This window comes from Dromaius novaehollandiae, chromosome 11, assembly GCF_036370855.1.
Source record: "Dromaius novaehollandiae isolate bDroNov1 chromosome 11, bDroNov1.hap1, whole genome shotgun sequence".
Classification (NCBI taxonomy): domain Eukaryota; kingdom Metazoa; phylum Chordata; class Aves; order Casuariiformes; family Dromaiidae; genus Dromaius; species Dromaius novaehollandiae.
This window is the reverse complement of record NC_088108.1, coordinates 14,458,576-14,479,359: the sequence shown is the minus strand read 5'-3', so window position 1 is coordinate 14,479,359 and position 20,784 is coordinate 14,458,576. Positions and strand designations below refer to the sequence as shown.

Genomic DNA, 20,784 nt, shown 5'->3' with positions numbered 1-20,784 from the left:
CCATGCTGCCTCACAAAAAGAGGAAAATCTTTCATCCACACTTAGAACTAGTGATGGCAGGCAAGAATGGCTTAGAAATTCTCCAAGGAGCATTAGTCAAACCTTATTAGAGTGAGGGCTACAAGAACTTTCTAGCAAGATCTATGGTGATATCTGCCTGGCTTTCATTAAAGAATAACTGCAGAAAAACGGTAGAGTAGCTCCCAGCCAGATCCCAACAGATCAACTGCCTGTAGCCAGGACGACCAATTATGATGCAGAGATCTGTGATCCACCACAATGAAGATCAGCCCATCATGTTAGATTCTACCCCCAAGACAGCTCTGCCCCATAGAATCCCCTGTCTAAATGGAGAGATGGATGAAGGGGAGAAGGAAAGGATGGAACAAGCCCTGATAGAACGAACACTGCAGGAACACCTTTTAGCGACCAGCAGCTTTTGCAAGGTAGTCATTTCTTTTAAGCGTGATAGGAAGCATTGCTGCTGCCTACATCTGAGGTGAAGAGATGCCTGCTGATTTTTTTCTTGTTCACGCAAGCAAGCAATCAAACCTGAAGTATCCTTGCCATCACATCAATAAGGAGCATTCTTTTTGGCTAGGAGGATAGCTCTCCAGGGACTGGAGCTCAACCTGGGCTTGTCACTGGTAGTTTTACTGCTGGCACATACACTTAAAAATGCCAATAGTTATTCTTCTGTCTCCTCTTTCTTTTGTGGCTTCAACCACCTGGCTTGTCAATTGTTTCAAGAAGAGCTAATTAGAGGCTGAAATGGAGCCAATGAGGCACCTTCATTGTGTAGCAAATTCTCAGCCTGGAAATATTCAATGGAATAAAGATGAAGGGCAAATATGGTGACACATCGTATTTGCAAACTCCATGAAAGCCTGCCACTCTTTGGGGAGTTCTCCCTGAGTGGGTGCTTCCAGGCAGGAATATTGGTAGCGGATATAAAACAGGTGATGGAGAGGATGGGAAAGAGTCAGAATTCCCAAGCTGCAGAGACATCAAAGGTGGGTTAACTTTCTAAGTTTGGGCCTGATAAAGATCAGTGTTGGCTTGAAAAAGCATCCACAAATCTGGAGTCCAGACTGATTCTCCAGCCTGACTTCGATTCCAGCATACTCTCACAAGGAGTGCTCCCGTTTCCATTTCTGTTTTGTCTTCTTGTTCAACTACCATGAGTGTCAGCTTTCTGCAAGATCTTACTCTGTTGTTCCAGTACTTTTCGTTTTGCGGTACTGGGACAAGGAATAAATTAAGGTGCGTGGGCTTTTTTAATGATAAACTTGAGCCTCTGGTATTTTTCAGCTGTGTTCTGTTCACATAACTGTCCAAGGCTATGTGAATCCTGACTTTGTGCTGATTTGCCCACACCTGAAAAGGACATAGTCGCTTTGAGGACCTGCTCTGATCCTTCGCTCATGCCAGTGACCTGGGAAACGGTCCTCTGATCTCTCTAGGGGCCAGATTAGTGCTATGGTTCATGATGGAGGTGGAAAGCCATCAGCCGGCCTCCTCTGGAGCCCTTCTGCCATGAGCCTGGTGCTCAGACCATAGCTGCAAAAGTGAACAGGTAGAGTCCAAGGGACAAGATAGAAGCATTCAACACCCGATGACAGCTGTAGATCTCCATTAGGGCTCCGCTTGTCTGCTGTGACTTCCGTACCAGCGAGATGACTGGGCGTTGTCCTCCCAAAAGTTACTGCAATTCTGCCAGATATTTGCATACAGCCCCACAACAATTTTAAACAGCACATTAAAATGCAAGGGAGAAAAATATAAAGGTTCTAGAACCAAGAACAAGGACAAAGCTGATTTTCAAATTGATTCAATAAATGTAAACAAGGAGCATGCATGCTACAGTATGTAGCAGAATGCTATAGTAAGCGATTTCTTCATGCAGCCTAGAGTAAATCAGCTCGGCGGGAGGGGGCACGAGCATGGGGTAGTGGTGGCTGTCAGGAAGGAAGCTGCCAGAAAGGCTGATCCCAAGCCAGAAGGGAAAACGTGGGTGATGCCAGGCACTAATTTACTGCCAGTTGCTGTTTCCGATTGCTCACTTCCCACCCACCCTCTTTGCCCGAGTGTACAAAGCAGCAGCTGCCAGCGGCTGTGGGTAACGCAGCATGAGCGGCACCCCCTCCCTTGCTGCCCCGTGCCCGGGGAGACCGACGGTGGGGGCTGCCTGCCACCAGGAGCACAGTGGAGTGGGACCATTTTCATTAGCAAGACTGGCATCCCGCGGTGTGTCTGTGTTCATGCAGTGTGCTAGCAATAAGGAATGGAGCATTTATGGGTTGGAGGGAGAAGAAAAGAGAAAGAAGACCACCGATGGAGCAAGCCAAAGACAGGCAGAGCTGCATGCACGTTTCCACTGGCCAATGGTCATGCAGAAGGACAGGAAAAAATGAGCAGTTAGGACTGTTTTTTTCTCCAACTAGCTGCAGCAACAGGCCCTCCAAGCCCTCCCTCCCTTGGCCCTCAAGAACCGCTGCAGTTGAGACCTGATCTGAGGACCCCAGTAAGTAGCATCCAGCCTCCTGGAGTGCTGCAGGGCTGCATGCTACCCACTCCTGGTCCCAGCACAGCTCTCTCGTGTGGCGTTTCTTCACCGCCCCCTCCCTCCCTGGCCTCAGCCATGGCACTCACCTTCATCTCTTGGGCCTCCAGCACCTTCTTGCCATCCCAAGCCCAGCTGCGCTTGGTGAAGTAGTTGACAGTGGCAAATTCGATCAGCGCAGAAAACACAAAGGCGTAACAGACGGCTATGAACCAGTCCATGGCCGTCGCGTACGCCACTTTAGGTAAGGAGTTTCTTGCGCTGATGCTTAGGGTGGTCATGGTGAGGACGGTGGTGACACCTGTGGAAACAGTGGGAAACAGGGATGCTGACAAATCTCACACACATCATCCCCCCCCCCCCCACCTTTACTGAGGCAGAGCCAGCAAGCAAATTTGTCATGGGTCACATTGGCCTGGCCCCCAGCTGTGTCCTCCCCAGAGGAGGGGATGCCACCATACACATGGCCAAAGATGCAAGGAGTGTGGGCAGGCCTCTACCCCTGGGGCTTCACTGCATGCAGACCCCACCTATGTCAGAGATGATATGTCCATGACAGGGACACATGAGACAAAAATTGCCAAGGATAAGAGGGTAGGTTGCAGGCCAGGATTAAGAACTGCATTCTGTTCCCTTCTCTGTCACTGACATGCAAGATAGCCTTTGGCAAGTTCACATCTTTGTGCCTCAGTTTCTCCTCAGACCACTTGGGTGGCATTTCTGTCATCTAACTGTAGGTGCCATCCCCCAAGCTATGTGACCCATGTTCCCACTGTCATTAAGGGAGCCCTACTCAACACGAGTCCATGGTGCAGTTCGTAGAATCACAAAATAGTTTAGGTCGGAAGGGAACACCAGATGGCAACTAGTCCTGCCCTGGCTCAAATCAGGGCCTTATCCGGCAGCGTTTTGAATAACTCCTATTCATATGACCAATGACAAACACCTACATTAGGATGAGGTAAATGGGCCCTAAACTCCATTAACTATATCTCAGCTCACTGTACAGGAGTCATAGCTCCGAGGCAGACACCGGCATTTAATCAGGGAAGTTTAACGCCTCATCTGCTAGTAGTGAAAGCTCCCTGGAGCTAGATCCAGCTTCCTCCCATGGAAGAAGCTTCTGCTTGCTACTATGGTAAAATAATACTAATAAAATAATGGCTGAAGGGACAGTCAGAGGAGTTTCCAGTCTTTACAGAGGAGCAGACGTGGTTCTCAGAACATGGTCACACAACATGGTGGACCACAGATGTGGTCACACAATGTAGTTCTCAGAACATTTCGAAAATCATGTTCTGTGAACTACCTAGATGGACAGCAGGACCCTCGGTCCTGCCAGCATAACCAGGAATGAGCGAGTGGCCCAAGCTGCCAGAATGGGTGTCACAATGATTCTCTAAAAAAATGTTCTATTGAAAAATGCCTTTTAAAGCTTTTTTTGTTAAAGCAAGCAACCATTGCTATCCATTTTCCCTAATAATGTACTTTTCAATTAAAAATGCATTAAAAACATTATAAAAATATTGACTAATTTTCACTTTCTTCAAGCCATACTCCTGGTAATTGAAGAGTTTCAGCAATATTGTAGATAATACTTTCTGAGGAGAAAAAATGGAATAAGCAATTGCCATTAAAAAAATAATGAGAACTCCAAAGCAAGGCAATTTGGGAGCTTAGATATTTTTCACAAAGCTAGCTTTCAATTTTTCAATCAGCTCTTTCCTGCTGAACCTGAGCTGCTACTTGAAGAAACCTGTCTAATTGAAAATATCAGGATAACACAAGAGGCAATCAAATATGCTCGATGAAGGGCTCGCTCCAGGTGTCAGGAGTGCATGGACATCCAGAGCTGGTGCAGTCACAGGAGCCAGCCTGGGGCTTGGAAAGACAGTGAGGCTGGGGTCTGAGCTGTGTGGGGTGATGTTGCAAAGGATGCACGGAGAGGCGAGCAGGGAAAGTTCACTGGTGAGTCTCCACATGACTGAGCTAGTCCTATTTCCTATATTACTTCTGTCTGAGCTCCCCTTTTTCATTCTGCCGGATGAAAACACCAAAAAGTAGGTGCTAAAGGGACTGTACCCACCTCTTCTCCACCGTTAACACCGTTCAATGCAGTTTTCAGGGTCTGGACCATGCAAACCAGTTTTGGCCACATGGGCCACCCTGCTCCGCAGCCGCACTTGGGTCTAGGAATGCTGTCAGATGTCCCCTGACTGGAGAAGGGAGAGCAGCCCAAAGCTGGCATGGCAAAGATGGGGTGCCTTGCAAATTTTAAAGCTTGTTCACTACCTACACTGCACAGCACCAATAAACACGGAGACTGTCATGATTCCATTTTAGTCCATTTAGGAGGGTGCAAAACAACCTGCGACCCTCCCTGTGTCCTTTTCCAGGCCCTTGCCTGGGGACAAGGCCCAGGCCTGCAGAGAGGAGCCACGGTATGGGGTCAAGGAGGAAGGACATCAGCTTTGTTGGGTTTTGTGGGAATATTTCTATTACTACTCTTGCCACAGAGAAAATGCTTTAGGATCTTTTACACCACTTTCTGCCTTATTCAAAAACATTAGCAGATGGCCACATATATCCCCTCTCTGCTTGATAACTTTTGCCCAATATACTCTCTGTTAAATGGTATCTCCAGGGCACTATTACTTCCAGGAAACACATTCCTGCCTGGCATCAGCAGAACCAAGTATTGGGATGGAGAAACAAGGCCACAGCCAGAACCTGCAGTCGTCTGCTGTGGATATGAATCTTCCATGGACATAAGAGGAGAATCAACTGGCTCCTCTGCCTTGGTGTTTCTGATGTGCCGCTCTGCACCCTCCCTTTTCCCTACACCAACGTTGTGCACAGGCTCTGCCTGCTCCTGCGACAGAGGAGTGTTGGGGGTGAAGATCCTGAACTCAGGGCCTTGGCAGGAAAGCACAGAGCAATTCTGTCATCAAACATCTGCTACAGCTACTAATATATGTGCAGTGCCAGCCTGACACTTTGCCTCGGAGTGGGATCCGAAACCAGCTGAAGAAAACAACAATATATTAAAGATGCAATTGTACTGCCTCAACCCAGGAATTTGTTATGAGGAGGTCTGACCAGAGGCGTATTAGGGGTTTCAAAGGGAGATCCTTAAATGCTTCTCCACACACCTACCCTCTTCCTAGCTCAGAAGCCAACAGAGATAAGCAGATATGGCCAAATGCATACAATCGGATGATAGACACTTTGATTGCTTTTAATATTTATGGCTGGGCTTGTAGCAGGAACATGCACAGGTGTGTTTCTGCAGCAGCTTAGGGGAAGCTGGAGCATGAGGAGGAAACGAGGAGCTATTTTGGGAAGTGGCTGGCAGTTTCACTGATGCCAGCCAAGGTCTAGAGACTACCAGCTCTGGTGTCCGCTCCTCGTCTCATAGCTGCTCCCTGGAGCCGGTCTCTTTCCTTGGCCTTTCTGTTCTCACAGGCTCTTCCCCTTCCCAGCCCTGCTCCAAGCAGGACGCGCCTAGCCAGTCTGTGCTGGAGATCAGGGCTCTCTAACACTGGGCTTTGCTGCCAGCTATGTTCACAGAAGGATGAACAACCCCCAGGAGCACAAGCCAGCGAAGTCGCTGCAAGGTGCAGCACACCAGCTCCTCGCCCCTCCTCACCGCAGGGCGCACACCGCCGGCTGCCTTTCGGCACCCACACCGTCCCTGGCTGTCACCGCCCCCTGCACCTGCGCAAACCGCCCCGCAAGCCATGCGGGTGGCCAAGAGGGCCGAGCTGACTTCGGGCACGGTGAACTTGCCTGTGAGTGCCCAGGTGCTGGAGGATGGTGGAGGCACAGGTTGGACCGGGAAGCAGAGCCCACTGCACGCACTGAATTGCTCAGTGCTACAATTTGAGGTGAAACAACATTTTCCTGTGGTTTGTGGTGCCTCTATTCCCCTACCTGCTCACAGACTCACCAAAAACGGTTCGGGCAGGAACAGACTCCCTGTTTAGCCAGAAGGAGACCTGCGACAGGATGACCGTCATGATGCAGGGCAGGTACGTCTGGATCACAAAGTACCCGATCTTCCTCTTGAGGTGGAAGTGCGTAGTCATGACCACATATTCCCCTGTGAGACAGTGGGTCACAGCAGCAGCAGAGTGGTTATTTCCCAGAATGGGGCCAGCTGAACACCAACCCATTTCCAGAGCACTAAGGTCTGTCTCAAGCAAACTCTCAAGCTCTCTGGATCTGTATGAGATGAAATTGCAGCTTGTGTGTCACCTTGGCACTGGCTGACGTGTCCCAGGACCTTATGGTACCGCTGGCTGCCCACACAGCCGTACAGAAGAGGGACGCGTGCTTCAGCATGTCGCTGGGGCTAAATTGCATGCACCATGCGCACAAGGGCTCTGCTGGGCCAGGTGCCTGCCTGGGCGTAAGCGCATGGTGGCTTCCACCAGCTGGGAGGACAGAGCATTGGTCCTTTCAAAGCACTTCTCTGGGGACTTCTTTAATTTGCTGCCAATGGTGGTGGAACACAGGCAGATCAATGCCAATGAACAAAGAGGCATGGGCTTTCCCTTTTCTGCCCTGGGTATGAGATGTACCTCTTGGGTTTGCTCCTGATGCAGCCTCCCCTCCCTTTTCTCCCCCAGCCCAGGCAGCCACATCATGGGTAAGGCCCTTAAACCTAGAGAGACCTTAACATTGTGTCAATAGGCTTTCAGGACAAAGGACTTCGTTTTCTATGACAGTTCTGCAAATATTCCACCTTTCCTCACTTAAACAGTCTCAAAAATCAGGACAGGTTCTGTATTAAAGGTTTGAGCTGTAAACCAAAGGACCAGCTGTCCTTATTTTCCTTCATTGCCCTACTCCTCCACTCAAAACGATGCACTGAAGCTTTGGATATTTTGTTGGATTGTTGTGCCTTTTTGTTGTGAGCACAGCTCTGCTAAGTCATTATTCACAAGAGCCTTTAGCAGCTTTCTTGCCATTTCAGGTTATTCATCTGTACATTTTGCTACAACTTAAGTCAGAGATGGGCCTGATATTATGATTGTTAGTTCCCTGGACTCCCCACATTTCCCCAAGGGAGGTGATATGAGTTGTTACAGACAGACACTATTAAAATCAAGTGCACCAGAGAGGAAATATCCTCAAATGAGAGAACTACTGGTGCATACAGAAGAAGAAAAAAAAAAAAAAAGATGAGATACACAAGATAACAAGCTACCAGTACCTGGATTCAGATGAAAAGGGAGGAGCAGCAGATGGGAGAGAAAGATGATTAATATTGGTCATTAATCAGAGGAAACATTTGTTTGGGAGAATCTTCTATTAGCTATGATAATATTTGTCCAAGAAGATGCAGTGAAAATCATATTGAACATCATGTTACATTCACCTCCCCTGCTGCAATACTCTCCTGAGGGATTAGAAAGAGATCCAAGACAAATGAACCCACAGTACTGAGAACCAGCTTGGCAAGATGGGGCAAATTTTCCACACCACAAATCATTTTTTGATGTTTGAAACCATAATTTTCCAGAGGGTATAGGCAATAAGGCACTCCCAGTGGAAGCCACAGAAAGCTAAGCACTTTACTGCCTCTTGGTGATTACCCCAGACATCCCCAACTATATTCTCCAAAAGCATGTGGCTTGGGAAGTATTGCAGTGTTTCACTGACTACAGGCACTGCCCCTATATTTATGCCAAACTGTGGCATTAAAAGCCCATGGGTCCATCCCACCTGACAGCACTCAGCCCAGGTGTCCCTTCCTGGTCCTTCAAGTACCTGTGCTGGATCGAACCATCTCTGTGCCAACAACATGGCCCAGCAGGTCGTACTGGTTCAGCCGTGATCCACCCTTTGCTACTTCCACTGATTTATCTTTCCCCAGTGTCCAGGTGTAGATCACCTCTGTCTTTGTGTAGGCATCTGCAGAGCAGAAAGCAGAAAGAGGTTCATGCTTCTGGCTGATCTAAAATATACCAAAATTAGCCTGCGGCCAAATTCATCCCTACTGTGTATTTCTCGGAGCCACATGGATGAGCACAGCCAAGCACGGCTAGAGACAAAGGCAGTTTAGAAAATGTTAATCAAATGAGCAAGGGGGAGCTGGAGTTTTTGGAAGGGAGCTGGAGGGAAGAGAGGGGCAGAGCTATGTTGTAGAGAGCAACGCCGTGCCCTGGACAGGCTAACACCGCAAGGGCTGGCTCCAAGCAGAGGCAAAACGGGAAGCTGTCCAGGCCAGCAGGCTGCAAGGGAGCTCCCTGTGCTGCTCTGCCCCTATGCAGCTGCTCCTCCAAGCGTCTCCAGTCCCTGTCGCTCCAGCTTTGTTCAGGCTAATTCACCTAATAAGCAACAAGTCTGTGGGATGCATCCACTAAAGGTTAAACACAAGCAGGGCTTAATTTTAGGCTGTTTACTTAAGGAGAGAAAGTTAAAAATCTCTACCCTTGCTCAGGAGCAACCCTCTCCCAAGCCGCTCAGCCTCGGAGGCCGCGTTCCCTTCCACCAGTATGCTTTTCGCATGCCCCTGCACGCCCCGCGCTTGCCAGCCTGCAGGCTAGTGCGCCAGGCAGCGAGGGAACGCAGCGCTGAGACGAGCCTGCCTGCGCATCGCCGCAGCGACAGCACGCGAGAGCTGCCGAGCCGCTGCGAGAGGCAACGCGGGGCCCAGAGCCGAGGCAGCCCTCCAGCGACTTGCAAGTTCCCCCCTCTACCCCACTTCCCCAGCTCGCCATACGCAAACGCCTCTAAAATACATTTACAATCGCATTCACAAGCATTCGTGGCCAAACCCCTGCTTGTCCCTGTATCCGCTCTCTTTCCCAGTGCAACCCGCATGCTCTCTGTACTGCCAGCCCTATGCTGTTCAGAAATAGGGTCTCTCCAGACTCTATTAGGAGCTATGGACTCCCCGTAAAGTCCAAGCCTCATGTCCACTCTGTACCACCTTTTTAGGCAGGAACAAAGTTCACTGTTCAAAGTTCAAGAAGCTTTTCATTCATTTGTTCCATCAGCTTCTCCTGTTAAGACATTAAGGTATCATCTGTGTGGTTCAGCAACAGTTCAGTTCAGCTCAGGAAATCTCTCAGACCCTGCTTTGTGGAAGATTGTTTCTGGGGACAACCAGATTTCTCTGAAATTTTTAAAACAATCATAGTTATTCCTGCACTGTAGGTTTCGGTAAACCTGTCGAATGCTAAGCAGGCACTGCGAGAAGGAGGGTGTGTGGTTTTGATGATCAGCCAATGTTTCTGAGCACGCCACAGTGCTGCCTAAGCACTTCTGATGCAGGCCAGCACCTCTCACTTGATGTGCAACACTGTTTTCCAGCCACTCCTTCCAGCTCTCCAGATGGTCCTGGAGAACTCCTTTCTGCTTCATACAGCTCTGCCAACGCACCTCCACTCCGATGGGTAGCACCCTCTGCCATGCAAGTCATGGTTCACCCATGGCCAACCTCAGTCAACAGAGGAAATGTGCCCACAGTTTCGCTGCTGGCCACTTTGCCATGATGCCTGAAAATACTGCAGTCTATTAATCTGGTCCTCTGGGACAGAAGTGTCTCTGATGTCACGTAGCCAAGGCATGAGAACTTGAATCCAAAGCTATTTGGTTCTGTTTAATGCCTAAGCTTGCAATGCAGCCTAGTACAATCCAAACAGGGACAGTTCCTTGACATGTGGTAGAAAGAATTCCAGTAACATCTTCTGCTGTCCTAGTCTCAGACAGCTGCTGTACCAACCTCTATGACTCTCTCAGAAAGGGTGGCTCTCTGCTGTGTACATCCACCTCCTAGGGAGTATGGAGGCCGATAAAGCTGTCAGGTCCACTGCACCTCTAGTCCAAGGAACAGTGTGAGCACAAGGCCTGCACGTGAGCAGCTGAAGCTGTTTTAAGTGCCTGGCCCCCTTACTTCCTCAGTGAGCTCTCTGCCTTCCCTCTCTGTGTGGCTACCACTGTGGCTCAGGGCCAGGAGGCCACTGAGGAGCCATTCAGCTTGCTGGGATCACTGGAAAGCGGTCACTGAGGCAAATTCAGCTGTCCTTCGAAGAATACATGTGGCGAAGTAGAGGCACACTGGCACTGCCCTTCTATGTACAAATCTAACCCACCATAAACTTCTTGCAAATGAGCAGCTCCTAGTTGTGGAGGGCTTTTCAGTGTGTACACTGTTTTAATCCTATTCCATTATACCAGAAGTGTGCTCAGATGCTATTCTGATGGGCTCTTTAAAAACACCCATGCAAATATTAATCAAGGACAGCTCTTTGAGCTGCTTTTGTCAAAACTTCCATCATTCAAAGGCTAAATCAGTAAAAATACCCAGAAGAACCCCAAGGGATGTTCCAACAGAAATGCACATATTAATCTCTTTTCCTCACCAAGAAACATTATAAGCAACTAGATGTGCAGTAATCTGCCTTCATGAAAGTCTTAGAATAATCCCAGAGTTTATGCCTGAGGTATGAGGTTTAACGTCCCTTCTCACAAGGTCAATTAACATTAATAATTCATCCTTCTCTAAGGCCTGCTAATTTACTGGCCTTGGTGATGTCTTGCGGCAATGAGTTCCACATTTAATTAGATGCTGCATAAGAAATTACTTCCTTTTAGTAGTTTTGAATAATCCAGCTTCACGGATGCCTTGTGTCATGAGGCAGAGAGCAGATGCACATGATAAACATGATTTTTTTGGTGTCAATCAAACTTTTCCACTTTCTCCTTAGTTAACTACAAATCCCAAATGGTTATAGGATAGGAAGTATCCGTTTAGAAAGTCTGTGCTTTGTCTGTTTTCTCAGAGTCCGGAAGGGAGATCATTGGTAGGGGCTCGTTCAGCTTATTTAGCTGGAAGTAGGCAACTCTTTCATCTAATGCAGGTGTAGGTTGAGAGTGGCACTTAGTTCGTAGGACCTGCAGAGCTGAATTGGGAAATTACTTCCACATTATGGTGAACTTCAGTGGTTTGGAATTTGGTTCTCAGTCCCTTTGGATCAAAACCAAAAGAAAAGAAATGCAATTTGCACACAGGGGAGAGGAGGGAACCTAGTTCCCAGGCAAGATATGGGGAAGCCCAGGCAGACAAGCAGCAGCAAGTCTGGAAAGCTGGGAGCTGTTTTTAGTTTGCCATAAGTCTGCAAATCCTCCCTAAACCAGAACCCTTGGGTGTTAGGTCTGGGACCAGAGTGTCCAAGCCCTTCACTTACATGTGGCCTGCCTTACAGAATGGAATTTGCCAGATCCACGGGAGCCTGCAGCCAGAAAAAACAGAGCTTTCAGACTCCCAGCAGATCAGCAGGAGTAGTTCAAGGAAGCTGGACAGGACACCTGGCAGCAGACACCACTGTTGTCTTCCCAAATTTGAGTCCCAAGCCCCAAGAATCATCTGATGATGAATGAAAAGCATCTCTGAGTTCACCAACGCAGGTCCTGCTGAGGCAGTGCTGAAGAGGCAGCATTACCTAGCGAAGGCAGGGAGGGCAACGGGAAGCTGCTCTTCCCATTTACTTATCTAGTAAACATACAGAAAAAACACAGGTGTGTAACCCGTCTTGTGAACCTGAACCACCCATGGGTATGCTCTCTGTCCATTCCTGATGATGCCAGAAATTGCACATGTGAAATACTTTGGTCATGTCATCATTAGCAATAATGCTGTCATTAATAACACTGTTAATAAAATATCAGAAGACACTAGCCACACAAAGGACTGTTCTTTAGCTCTGTACACACCTCCTCGCACAGACTGATCAGGGTACTTACAGCTCCCAAATTTCAGTGGGCAAGCATGCACGTCCATTGGGAAGTCCTCCAGGTGCATGGGGCACTCTGCGTGAATCGTTAGTCTACAATACAAAGAATAGGCATAATCAAAAACACATGGCCATGGAGGCTCCCACCTGGCCCTTCTGTCATGGCATCTTTGCCCTGCATCTGTCAAAAGCGACAAAAGCTTCAATGTGGTCACTAACTGTGGGTCTCTGGGCAGCAGGCCATCAGCTGTGGAGAGAACAGCAGGCATGCAGATCTGGCCACCTTTCCTATTTTATAAACTCAACCCTATTGACAGAGTTCATCTTTATTCACTCAGTACAATCGGAAAATCTGCCAAAGCCCAGGACTTCTGTTTGCTTATGCACTGCGCACAAAGAGCTCATTAATGCCTGGTGCAACCTGTGCCAGGGGACAACTCATGGACCACGCTGGAAAGCAAAGCAAAAGGGCTTCCAGCGACACAGAACATGGCCTTTTCTTCCACATGGTTGGAAGGAGCTGAGGGCTGATAGATTATTTAGTCAAGAAACCACACTGTTGCTGGGCTTGTTGAACAAAGTTAACCACTGGAGCAAAACAGAGTCATGAAGTCACAGCTGTTGCACCAAGGTGCAACATGCACCTCTGAGCACTGGGGCTGGTGGGAGAGGAGCAGCTTAGCCTCCCTTCCCGGCTCTTCCCTTTCGCCCATGGCACTGCAGAGGATGCACGCAGGAAAATGCACAACTGTGTGTCCTGGTGCTATCTGGGGGAGTGTAGGACAGCTTGTGCATGTTACACATCCACCAAATCTCTGTGGGATACCTTGTCATGAAGCAGTTGCTTGAGGGAGGCACAACTACGATATGAGCAAGCTAGAGAACACAGGGCCAGACGTAAAAGGATGTGTTGCAAAAGGCTCTACTAAAGAGTAGCTCTAAACTCATGCTCTTTCTTGCAGTACTGTAAAACCTGCAGCTTTGGAAGGGGAGCAGGACATGTCAGATATGATCTCCTCTAAAGGATCTGTTTGGTCAGTAAAGGAAACCACTTCTGAACGCTCGGCAAAGTAACAAATAAAATGTGGCAGGAGCAACAGACAGATGCAAAGGGCAAGCGAACAGAACTAAGGCTGAAGGTGGCTTGTGGAAAAGTCAGGTCAAGAGGAATAGGGGAAAGCTTCTATCGAGACATTTTCCTTTAAGTGGAAAATAGCCTTTTAACAAACTGGAAAGTTTCAAGTAAGTTATTCTTCACAGAGAAAAACTCAGGCTTAGGTGAACACCAAACAAACCCTGCAAAAAATAAAGGGTCAGATTTTGCTTAAGCAGAACAAATAAAATTTGGGTTTCTTTCACGTGGACAAACTTTAAATGATCCTGGAAAAGAAGCTGGTTTTTAAAGTTGCCATCGAAGAGTTTTGTTGGACAAAAATAAGCACTTCCCAAAACACTCTAGAAATCTCTTTGGGAAAACAAAATAGAAGCGATGTGGTCTGGGGGCTCCGGGGGCCTCTGCAGCCACGCATGGGTGTCTGCTGGCTGCCTCGCGCCCGGCCAGCCCCCACCTCGGGCCCTGGGAGGACGGCCGCTGCAGCGGTGGCGGCTGCGGGGCAGCACATGGTGCTGTGACAAGCGGGGCCCGTGCGCTCTGCAAGGCACGCGAAAAGCAGCCGCACAGCTGCGCGTGGCCAGCGGTGAGTGCACTGAAGAGACGGTGCTGGAAACTCCCCACCAGCTAGGAAGTCTGCTCTGGCAGGTGAGGACGCGAACCTTGTGATTTCAGAGCTGGGTATTGACTCACATCCAACCTGAAGGTCGTGGTAGGTTTAATCCCCAGGAATCCTTACCTTCCTGCAGGGCTAAGAAATGCTCTGGAAAGAGCTTCAGAGCATCCCTGCTCCTGCATTTCCCTCAGCTGCTTTTCGGTGTGTGCGAGCAAAGCGCACAACACGGGATGCACCACCGGGAAAACCTAACTTCCTCCAGTACTCCATGTCTCCCTTTCATCCTGTCAAATCTGTAAGACTTGAAGACACACCTACTTCTTTTAAAGTATATATGAGAGCTGGCATTGCTGACCAGACCTCCTTGCAAGGGACAGGCAGAGACATTACATAAAGAAGCAGAGAAGCAGAGCTGGAAGCTGCCGTAACTTCAATGGGGCCAAACCCTCCTGCATGACCAGGGCACCCACAGCAGGGGTGTAAAATCCAGACTGTGCCTCAGTGAATTTGCCCGTTGCAATGCCAGAGAGCTGAAGCATGCCATCCCCTTGCAGTGGTCACAGGGGTACAGTGCCGCAGGGTAGATTATACTCTGCGGAAATCTCAGACCTACCCTTGTAGAAGCCTGGCAAAGGAAAGAGAAACAACTCCACAATCAGGACAGGCTTGGTGCTGGTAAACAGCTCTTAACTATCCAGCAGCAGCAAGACATGGTCCCAAAGTCCCCCCAAGCACTAGCTACACTGAAGCCCCGAGGGGCTGGCTGCTGAGTCACCATTCCCTCTTGGGTCCCAAGGGCTCTCATCCAACCCAACCATTGCTGAAGCAGTTCTTCGTACTCTAGCCAGGGTAATCACAGCAGGTTTAATGGGTCTACACAGGCAGTCTCCCTTCTGATAGGGACCAGTGGATACTTACAGAGGAGTACAAGATCCATGTCCATTCAGAGCAATCCGCTCCTTGCTCTTCTCTCCGAGCACCCAGCGGCTTACGGTTTTCGTGATTCAAGGCTGCATCCAAGCTATTGCGTGCTCTGGAGACCAAGGGCCTTCCCTTCTCTGACAAACCCTTTCTAAACCCATGCATACGGCTAGCAACCACCCTGCCGTGTGGGAATTGCTCTACTGACCGAGAGCTGACAATGAATTCCTGCCTGCATTACAGCCTGCCCCAGCTCGGCTTCCTCAGCCTGCCAGGGACCCACCATGTGGTCCAAAGTAACTGCCTCAGAAACAAATTGCTCCCTTCGACTTGTGCTGTTCTTCACTTCTGGACCCATTGCACCTGTTCTGATGACAGAGAAACAGAACTGATCACTTCAGGATCTCATCCAAAACCCACTGAAGTCAATGGAAAGACTGACAGTGATTTCCACAAGCCTACAATCACATTGCTGATATCATTTTCTCCTGGGGACTCAAGTGCCACCACCAACCAACTTCTCCTTCCATTTGATGCCTCTCTTTTGTAATCTGTATGAAGATTAGGATTTCAAGAAGCAGGTTTAAAAACCTGGCAGCAAACAGCAGACTAGGCAGCTTTGCTCCTTCTGTTCCGTTCCTTGCATGATGCTTTCTTCTGTCAGCTAGAAACTTACTTGGGGAAATTCATCGTTTGTAAGCACTTTGAGCATGTCCTCACGATCTCACCATTCAATTCTTTCTGTCTCTTTTCCAAGTGCAATGGATTTTTTTGCTTCTAATATTTGTCACTGTCATTGGCATAAAGATAATGTTGGTGCCTTTGCGCACAAAATTCAGCATTCCCCCTGCCACCCTCAGGAGGTCACGCAAGCCTTTTCCTTTTAACCCTCCTTTTCCTTCCTTGGCTTCACTGATTGCCTTAGTGTTTCAAAAGGATCTTAGCTGGGTGTCCCCAAAGTCAACCTTTCCAAAGGGCCTCTCCTTCTGATCAGCGCTTTTCTTCTGACATGTCCTGAATTCCCCAAAACCAGAAAGGTCTTTTTTCATCCACTGGACTGACTGCAAATTTTGGCTGTAATTAATAGCCACTGGAAAAGGCTGAACACGGACAGCTGAAAGGTGCCAGGCTGCAGGTCCAGTGCTAGAATACCATTTAGTGCTGCCAGAAACACCACCAAGGCCTTTGGCCTGGCTTTGCCCTCACCAGGGCCAGGACAGCAGCAAAAATCAGCTGGGCACAAGCCAGCCCTGGCTGTACCCTCCTGCCTGCTCCAGGCCATGGCTGCCAAGAGCAAGTGCTGTCAAGGGAAGTGGACAACATTATAGTGATGCTGGAGGACCTTGGAGTTGTGTGGGAAAGTAGCAGTCACAATTTTAAAGCTAAAGTGTGCTTTGTTAGCTGAACCAGTAAACAATGACAAAGAAACAATAAATCCATCAACAAACCACTGAAAAAGCAACCTAATCTGCCACCTTCTCCACCCACAACTGAAGGAGTTTTTAAGTCTCCTGAAATTAAATAAAAAAGGAACAGCCAAATCACTCCAGCACGATGCGTCTGTTCAGCAATTTTGGCTGGTCAGGAGTCAGCACATTTACAGATAACTTGTGAAGAGAGTGAGCTTTCTTGCTGAAGGGGAAAGGTGTACAGGCATTCCTTCTCTCAGATGTGCTCCCTTGCCTGCGCTCTCTTCGCTGTGGCCCCACGTGTGCAGGGCATGCTGGCGCTCTGAGATGTCTTTCCCATGGCTCCGCTGCTGTGCGCTGCTGCTCACTTCTCTGTGGCCCTGGGACCCTGACACGCCTCGGCTATTTACTGCCCCTCCCCGGTCCTTCTTCTCCAGCCCTTCTTGCACACACTCAGCTTTCAGAGCACTAATTAGCAGAGGTATTTACATGGGTTGTGGAATCAACTGCTGCTCGGGAACGTACATGTCACCCCCCTTCCGCTTTACCTCCAGCCTTTCTTGCCCTGGCCTGTTTCTGGCTAAGAAGTCCTCAGCACCATATGCTTTACCTAATAAAATATCAGACTATCATCTGATCTATCTATCTATCATAAGATCAGGCATCTCACTTCCCAGGCAATTACCACAGCCTCTGCAGCATGCAGGTAAAAGAGCCTGTTGCAGAAATGCTCTTTACCCCCAACCCTATACAAGGGAGCTTATGGCCAGGTAGCCTCAGAGGTTTGCTTCATTGTTCTGATGCGCTGTTCCAGTCCAGACATCTGAGCCCTGAAATGTCGTTTTAAAGCCTAAACAGCATGTGAAAAATAGCCACGCTGTCAGCAATCACATAATCCAGCTGTTCTATCCTTCAGCTCATCTGTCCCAGTCACTAGCAATAACTAATTCAGAACTGTCTTGAAATCAGACTGCAAACTCTTTGTGCTCTCTCATTGCTTTGCTGGCACAACTGCACCAGAAGTGGAACACCCAGGAAAGAACCCATGCTTTTCTCTTTAGAGTCATAGGAAGTCCTTTGAACTGCTCAACACAATGGCAAGAAGCGTGAATCAGGCTAAACATACCTCTCCCAGGGCTGACTACAACAAACCTCTTCAGCTTCGTTCTCATGGTTACCAGGAGCTTAGCGAAGCCTTTGATGTGTCATTAGAGCCCCCGTCGTTACCTGCGTCGTGCTGCAGGATGAGCTAGAGTTTCAGTCCAAATCCTGGGACGCAAATGTAATAATCCCTTGGTGTATATGTGGTACAAAAACATGACAGCATCCTGCACAGCAGAACCGACTTTGTTTATGCCAGGGATATTGCTTGATTCTTGTCCTGATTTCTCCTCTAGGAGGTTTGTTAATAACCACAGTCAGGCCAAATAGCTAGTGTTTATGGTTTAGGCTGTGTGCAAATCTAGGTTAGGTTTAATTGCTCAGGTTTGAGTTTGAAGCCAAATTGCTTCTAGAATCCCTGCACTGAATCTGCCAGCACTGAATTCTCATTACATCCTCCCCCAGCCCCAGGAGATTTCAGCCCATGATGGCAGAAATGCAGGGAGATAAGGTGATCTCTGAAGATTTCTGCCTCTTGGGATGGCTTCTTTACAAGAGTTTGCCTGCACAAAACCAAATCTAGAAAATAGGTCATTTCTGCCTCTGGACCCACTCTGGAAACTGTATGGCAGAAAAAAGCTTCAAACTGGCTATGCACATCTCATATTCAAGTGCTCAGGTGGTTATTACACGCCAGCTTTGGTCTGCTCAGGTCCATTTACACTGTTGTCTAGAACCAGCCCCAATGCAGGCTCAAGCCAAACTAGCTGCCCGTCCACATTACTGAGGAGCTGGTGCAGGAATGTTCGAGCTGGTATTCTTGCAGAAGCTGAATTATGGTTGCACCTCAAGGTTACAGCCCCCTCCATCGTGTGGATGGTTTTGCACGCTGCAGCCTCCAGCTGCCCCCAGCTGCCCAGGGGTGAAGACACCAGGTAGAAAAGGCAACCCAGAGCCTTTGGCAGCAGAGCCTACAAGGCCCTGGGATTTTAAAGAGGACTCTTGAAATCACAAACTCCTGAGCATGCTACAGCAGGTACAGGACTTGATGTGGGCAGTGTAATGGCACCAGTGGGGCTGCCCGTGTGATGCTGTTATGCTGAGCAGAGCCTGGGCACCTCTGTGCCAAGCCTTCTCCGCTGTCCTGCCTCCACCTCAGCAAGGGGTTAACCGACTGTCCCTTTCAAGTCCTCACACACTGCTGCTAAGGACTTCACTTTTTCTTTAGTAACACAGGTTCTTAAGGAAATGTCTTTGGGCCTGCAGTTGAATGCGTCAGCCTGGCAGTTGGAGAAAACATCTTTTGAGTGCATAACCTGAGCACATATTGTCCAGGAAACACTCTGACAATAACCATGAAGCCTCAACATGCCACTCTGACAGTCGCTGTGAAGAGCAAAAGAGCTCTTTAAAGCCTAGATTCACAAAGTTGAATCCCACTGGTACAGCATCAAGCTTTTGCTGTTTTCCTGTGTTTCAAGGCCAGGAAGAACCAGAAGATTATCTATGTGCTTCACACAATTTGAGCCAGAGATTTCACCCAGAGATTGCTGCAGCAGCTGAGTTTTTGTCTGTACCTTAAGCAAATCCACAAGCAATTCCCAATTTGTTGCACTCAGCTCTGACACCAGAGCGTCAAGGCCCTACCTGGGCTTTTGTGAACTATTCAGATCTTGCAGGAGCTCCAAAAACAAGACTGCAGAGGCAGGGCTACATAATAAAACTATGCTCTTCCCCTGACCCCCTAAGGCATGCAGAGTAGCAGGGAAGAGGCAGAGGAAACAGTAATCCTGTCCATTACTAAGCCGGAGGGAGTGGAATAGAGAAATACAATTTTCTGCTGCAGTCACAAAGGCCATCTCGTCATCCAGGTGCCAAGGCCTGAGTCAGAGATCAGAAGTTTGCACTGCGACATTACACCAATCCGCAAGAAGGTTGTGTTGTGACAAAAAGAAATCCTTGGATGCTCTGCTACAGCTGGCTTGTAACTCCTCGAAGCTCAGGTCAGTGATAAAGAGGCTCTCTCCAGGAGCTATAAATATTGTCACAGAGGTGTAATTTTGCTGGATGCCTGTGTCAGAGTTGCTGTTTCACCAGAGCAACTTCATCTATAAATACAAGCCTTGACTAAGAGAAGTTGGCTTTCACAGCAGGATAAATAGCAAGGGATGTGCCTCTAATCGCTCATCAGCAGAGCTGATCCCTCAAGGGTATTGCCCAGTACAAGGTAAAGGAGTGGGAAATGTATCAGGAGTCAAACTGCATGGCAACATACCAGTCTAGACTGAACCTGCAAGGCACAGCATGGAAAAGGGGCAACACATGGTCCTACCAGCCCAGGAAAAATCTGACAGAGGTCCAAACTTGCCTCAAAACTCCCTAGTCAGCAGGACAGAGTGTGTCAAACCAGTGGCAAAGCCAGATGGGACCCTGGTCTCTGAGCTTTAGTCTGATACACAGCCCTGGATCATGCAGTCCAAGATCTCCTTACCTCGTCTTCTTTCTGGACCCCTACCCAAAAAACCTGCCAAAAAATTGTGTGGCCCAGGGCAGGCATTTCCTTTGGCAGCATGGAGAAGAGCAACCGTCGGATATGCTTGTTCTGGATGTCTCGGACAGGAAACCTCACGGAGCCCTGCACTGTCCCTGACACACTAGCCGGTGCGGTGGGCTTCTCCCGTCTGGCCAGGGCCAACCGCATCTCCAGCTTTGGGTATCTCTGTGTGGGCTCTTAGCCACTTGCAAAGCCTTAGAGGTAGCTATGGAAAAGTTACCTCCCAGGTCACCTTGCATTTAAGGGGGGTAAGAGCAGACACACAGGCCCAAACTCTCCTTCATCCATCCATTCCTTAGCAGGGGGCTAAACTGAAGGGTTTGTTGAATGGATTTAAAAACTCTGCGACTTCGCTTCCTTCAAGAGGTTCATTCCCAACAGTCTCGTGATGCTGCCATCCCAACACCTTCCAGTGTTACAGCCCAGCCCTAAGTGCAAGAGCAAATCCAACACTTTCTCAGCCACGCAACATTTGCCGAAGCTAATGATTGTTTGTTGAATAAAGGATAAGTGAAATGACACAAAAGGCCTAAAACAAGGTCCTTTTTTGCTGCCTTATACTAATAGCTCCTATAAGATTTTACCATTAGACAATGATACAGGAAATGTGTAGTTTTAGTCACTCACATGCAGGCCAGACAGCCAGGAGCAGTACTGAGCCCCTCAGCTAAAACGGGCTTCCCCCTTCATTTACCCCGTATGCCTCAGTGCCCTTATCTGTAACGTGAGATCACTGATGTTAGGAGACCTAGGCCCCCAGGAT

The 20,784-nt window shown here is 48.7% G+C and overlaps 1 protein-coding gene across 5 annotated transcripts in view; it reads right to left on the bottom strand.

Annotated features, from left to right (window-relative positions):
- Positions 1-20,784, bottom strand: part of GABRA3 (gamma-aminobutyric acid type A receptor subunit alpha3) — an 83,943-nt gene that overhangs the window by 15,477 nt on the left and 47,682 nt on the right. For all 5 annotated transcript variants that reach the window (XR_010391042.1, XR_010391043.1, XM_064518270.1 and 2 more), the window contains exons 6-9: positions 12,320-12,402; positions 8,339-8,482; positions 6,513-6,665; positions 2,653-2,864 (exon numbers count right to left, since the gene is read on the bottom strand). Coding sequence is in view for 3 of the 5 variants with exons in the window: in XM_064518270.1 (XP_064374340.1) it covers positions 2,653-2,864; positions 6,513-6,665; positions 8,339-8,482; positions 12,320-12,402 (592 nt within the window). In the remaining 2 variants the exon portion in view is untranslated. The remainder of the gene's footprint in view (positions 1-2,652; positions 2,865-6,512; positions 6,666-8,338; positions 8,483-12,319; positions 12,403-20,784) is intronic.